At 39.0% G+C, this 4,752-nt stretch overlaps 1 protein-coding gene across 9 annotated transcripts in view; it reads left to right on the top strand.

Annotated features, from left to right (window-relative positions):
* Positions 1-4,752, top strand: part of mpp3a (MAGUK p55 scaffold protein 3a) — a 26,766-nt gene that overhangs the window by 11,184 nt on the left and 10,830 nt on the right. For all 9 annotated transcript variants that reach the window (XM_008417025.2, XM_017306277.1, XM_008417021.2 and 6 more), the window contains exons 2-7: positions 881-943; positions 1,022-1,140; positions 2,553-2,630; positions 2,966-3,046; positions 4,046-4,183; positions 4,256-4,337. In XM_008417025.2, the coding sequence (XP_008415247.1) occupies positions 907-943; positions 1,022-1,140; positions 2,553-2,630; positions 2,966-3,046; positions 4,046-4,183; positions 4,256-4,337 (535 nt within the window). In that variant the 5' untranslated portion in view covers positions 881-906. The remainder of the gene's footprint in view (positions 1-880; positions 944-1,021; positions 1,141-2,552; positions 2,631-2,965; positions 3,047-4,045; positions 4,184-4,255; positions 4,338-4,752) is intronic.

The following is a 4,752-nucleotide window of genomic DNA, read 5'->3' as shown; positions in this document are numbered from 1 at the left end:
TAAGAAAAATAAGTTTATAAACTACAAGATGATGTCAAAACACAATCCTAAATGTAGACGGACCTAAACAAAATAAACACTTCATTTAAAAACATATTAAACAAACAAAGCAAAATGTCGAACTTTGTTCCAGACTCATTCCTGATGTTGTTTGAGGCCAAAACGTTGGTAAAAACTTGATTTTCTCTGTTCTGTTCTCTCTGTGCTGCAGTTTTCTGCTGCAGATCTTTTTTTTTCACTGACTCATTTGTCCATGGAAGAAATAAGGTGGATATTGARCAGTGTTATAGTTATTGATCAGTAGGAGGCTGCAGTGATGCAGCAGTCACTCATGTACTTTTCACATAGAAATATGGCTCCAGAGACGAGTTTGAAAGTAGTAAATTCTTCTACGTTTTTGACTTTACATAAAGTGAATTTTGCAGTTTCTAGTGCAAATATCTTAGAAAAATGTTTAGTTATAAGTGAATCTGCCAAGAACTAGTAGTTTTTAATCAATATTAAGGAGTTATTAACTTAACCAGCTCAAATTTCTGGCTGAAAAGTTACTTGTAAGTTAGTTTTCTTATTTCAAGTAAATTAAGATATTTGCACTACAAACTTGACCAAAAACACTTGGTAAGACTTTGTTTTCACACTAATGCAAAGCTGAAAGAGCTTTGCAATAGTTTCTGTGATTAATGGCACCAAAAGCAAGTTTTACCTGTAAACATCCACAGCTACACCTTTACAGAGGAGGTGGAAGATAAACTAAAGCTTATAAAGAGAGCAGATATGAGAAACGGGTCTCTAATGTCAATGCACATGAATTAAACGTTATGCAAAAGGAGGTGCGAGTGAGACCAAAGCTGATTAATATTTTCCTCTTCCCTCCTCTCAGGTTTCCCCTCCTCACCTCACTGACACATGAAAGAAGCCATGCCGGTTCTCACAGCAGGAGCGGGTAAGACGACAGCCGGCGTGCCGTACGGCGCTCCGTCTGCTCGGGTTCATGTCCGTGATGTGTGTCCGTTSTCCGCAGGACTGCATGAAACGCTGGCCCTGCTGACCTCTCAGTTGCGGCCCGATGCTAACCACAAAGAGGACATGGTCTTCCTCAAAGACGTCTTCAGTGAGAGGAGCTTGGGATACCTCATGAAGGTGAGAAACCCTCCGGAACGAGACAGGGTTGTTTTATTTTTGCTTTGAATTAAAATACCATGACATTCATTTTCTGTAAAAAGTTTATTTCCAATGCATGATCCTTCTAGATTACAGTCCTAAGTAAAATAGACTGAAAGTGCAAGTTTGTCCATTGAGTCGGGTGTTACTGAGGGGAAGGAAGCATCTGTCAGGAGAATCTACGTCAGCGAAAATGTTTTATTCAGCAGTTTGAGGTCCTCAAATCCCAGGAGTTTCCCAAAGCTAAAATTAGATCCACCAAGAGTAGAAAGTAATCCTGAGGGTCCAGTTCTCTGGAGACCTGAGAAGACCTGGCGACAGGCCTGGGGCCACGTCGGCCATAATGCCGGCGTTTCACTCAGTCTGTGTCTTTACATTTCCAAAATCCCCAATTTACCCACCAAAGTTCTGATACAGCTGCACTGGTAAAAACATTCATTAAAAAAACTGTAAAAAAAACAACTTTTTCTGTAAAACAGCCAATAAAAATAACCMGACAAGATGAAAATGGCTTAAAAACACTAACAAGAAGAATGTGATGAGGAGGAACTCAGTAGGAAAACAGACTATTTCCTTTTTTATGACAGTCTAGTTTTGAATGTGGAGCAAGAAGGGCAGAAAAATGTTTGTGTTAAAAGAACTGTAAATACAAATTTAATGTTATACAAATTMATTTTTGAGTTGAGAGCAAAACTTGTCAAGTAAATAACTGTGAAAGTCCTGAAATTACTTTTATTTTGTCCAAATACTTTTTGGAATGGATGTGTTCTCAAACATTGCTGAATATATTGTGTTTCTTTMCTTACTAATACTGTTGTTGCCAACAACCCTCCTGTCGTCTTCAACAGGACATGTTGGGAGTTACGGAGCTCCCAACACGTAAAATAAAGTTTGTTGTTTTTCCCACAGAGCACAAGAAAAATACTGATTCTGATTTCACAATATGATCGTTTTCTTTCCCAAAGAATGTTTTATTAATTTTAAAGGAAAAAGGACCTGCAGGGCTGAAGAGTTATTTCTCCTGAGCAGATAAAACCCTCATTCTCACTATTTGRACTGATGGTTTYTGTGGTGACCAGTGGAATAATATTTTTTCCTCAAAGGGTGGACAAAAAATATTGAAACTTTTTCCTTTAGTAAMGTYCCAGCAGATAGATTTATGAGTGTTTTCAGCTTTATTAGCTTCCCATTAGCTTTCCAAATGGAAAGAGGGTGTGCTAGGTTTTTTCCTRGGCTACATAAAAATGGTAGTTTGATTTTGTTCAAATGTTATCTTTTCCATACTTTCTGGTGTGTCTTCTATATACCCATCTTTGTTTAAATGAACATGTGTGCCACAGCCAATCAGAGTTTAACCCACAGCCTCTCTGGAAATATTTTTCTGTCCACAGATTCACGAGAAGCTGCGACAGTACGAGAGGCAAAGCCCCACGCCGGTGCTCCACAGCGCCTCCTCTCTGGCTGAAAATGTAAGCTCACCTCACACACATTCGATAAATAATTTTCCCACTTGAACGCAGCTTTCAGCCTCTGTGAGTTGGCTCTTGTGGAGAAACAGTGCAAGTTTCAAAACTGAATTTTAATGTTGCCAAATGTGCTGAATCATCCTGCCGCTCCTCTAATGAAGCCCAACATCCTGCTTCTCTCTTTGCTCACATCAGTGGGAGGAAAGTGCTGACCTCCGTTATTTGCTACTCCTCTTTCCGTCTGTTAGTCTGTGTAGCAGTCTCTAATTACTCCACAGTAAGACGAGTGAACGTYGTTTGTGTTCAGCTGCATTTAAAAGTTTTTGGGGATTTCTCAGGTGGCAGAGGAGCTGCAGACTGGACCAATGAGCACAGAGGAGAAGGAACTGCTGCACCTGCTGACGTCGCCACATCTGAAGGTAAACACACAATCAGCAGCTTCTGTTTTCCAATCCCAACAACTGTGCTTCCATTTTTAGAAAATTCATTTGCAGTAACTTTACATTTTTACACATTTAAAGGGGCAGTATTATGTAAAATCGACCTTTTTGAACCTTACATAATGTTGTAAAGTTATTCCCACACCAAAAACATACATGGAGTGTTGCTTTGATTCTTTCATGCATGTTTGAGGATATGGGTGGACCTTCAAGATGCAGCTCCTCCTCAGAGCTAAAGAGCAGCTCTCTCCCACAACTCCACACTCAGTTCCTTCAGACTAGCCAGGAGGAATTAGCAAACACTTGCAGAACTCATTATACGAGCTACTTCTCAGTGCAACGCTGGTAAAAATGTTGTTGAAGGGTTAATATAGGATTGACGTTGAAATGACTTCCAGAGGGCGGAGTTTCAGAAAGAGCAGGAGTTTTTAAAGAGACAGACGCCCAATTTCAAAGCRTTAAAGTATGAAGTCAAATTTCTTTCAAGTCATATTTGATATACAGCTCTGGAAAAATTAAGACCACAAAAACTTATGGATTTTTTACTTTATAAAAGTATATGTTTGAGTAAAATGAACATTTTCCTTTTATTCTATTGACTACTGAAAACATGTCTCTGACGTTCCAAGCAAAACTTTAGTATTAACAGAAACTGAGAAATGGTCAAAAAAATGAAAAAGATGCAGACGTCAAATAATGCAAAGAAAATAAGTTTATGTTCATTTAGAAACAACAACACTAATGTTTGAACTCAGGAAGAGTTCAGAAATTAATATTTGGTGGAAAAACCAGGAGGTTTTCAACGGGGTTCAGAGCAGAGCTGCATGTAGAAACAACACCTGAAGGTAACACACTTACTAAATTGTGCTATGAAATTGCACTACGTGCCTGGAAAACATGTATACTGTCCCTTTAAAATAACTTTTATTTCAGTTTATTTCAGCAGCAGGAGTTTATTCTCTTTTTTAATCCCATCAGGCTGTCCTCTCAGTGCATGACACCGTGGCCCAGAAGAACTTTGACCCCGTGCTCCCTCCGCTGCCCGATGACTTCGAGGACGAGCTGGATGAGGAGTCTGTGAAGATTGTCAGACTGGTGAAGAACAAGGAGCCTCTGGTGAGTTGCAACAGGATGAAGAACCTGCAGATGAAAGTAGAGAACGTCTGTCAACTTTTGTGTTTTTGTCAGGGAGCAACGATCAGACGGGACGAGGCAACAGGAGCAGTGATCGTRGCGCGGATTATGAGAGGAGGTGCTGCAGATCGAAGCGGTACGTTAAGATTTAAAGTTTCTTTTGGCTTATTGTGTTTTTTGTTGAGTTTAGGTTGAAATCCAACTTTTTTCCTTTTTATCTTGATTCAGTGAATAATTTTAATTTGACAAAAAAAACACAAGTTTTTAAATATCAAATAAACTCAGCATTAACGCAAATGTAGCTGCTGAACAGGTAAAAAAAAGGACACAGACACTCAAATGTTTATGTGGTTAAATCGCAGATTCAGAATATTCCTGCTGTTCAGAAGAGTAGATTACACTGTTTCGAGAAATAGGACAAGATTGAGCATGAAGCTCAGTAATGTGAGCTGTTATTGATCCATGTTTATTTTGCTTAGTTTGTCAAATCCTAATTTTTTCCTCAAATGTCTAAACCTGCTCACTTTCTCTGAGCTCAATACAACCCACAA

This window comes from Poecilia reticulata, linkage group LG8, assembly GCF_000633615.1.
Source record: "Poecilia reticulata strain Guanapo linkage group LG8, Guppy_female_1.0+MT, whole genome shotgun sequence".
NCBI classification, from domain to species: Eukaryota; Metazoa; Chordata; class Actinopteri; order Cyprinodontiformes; family Poeciliidae; genus Poecilia; species Poecilia reticulata.
This window is presented reverse-complemented; position numbering and strand designations above follow the sequence as displayed.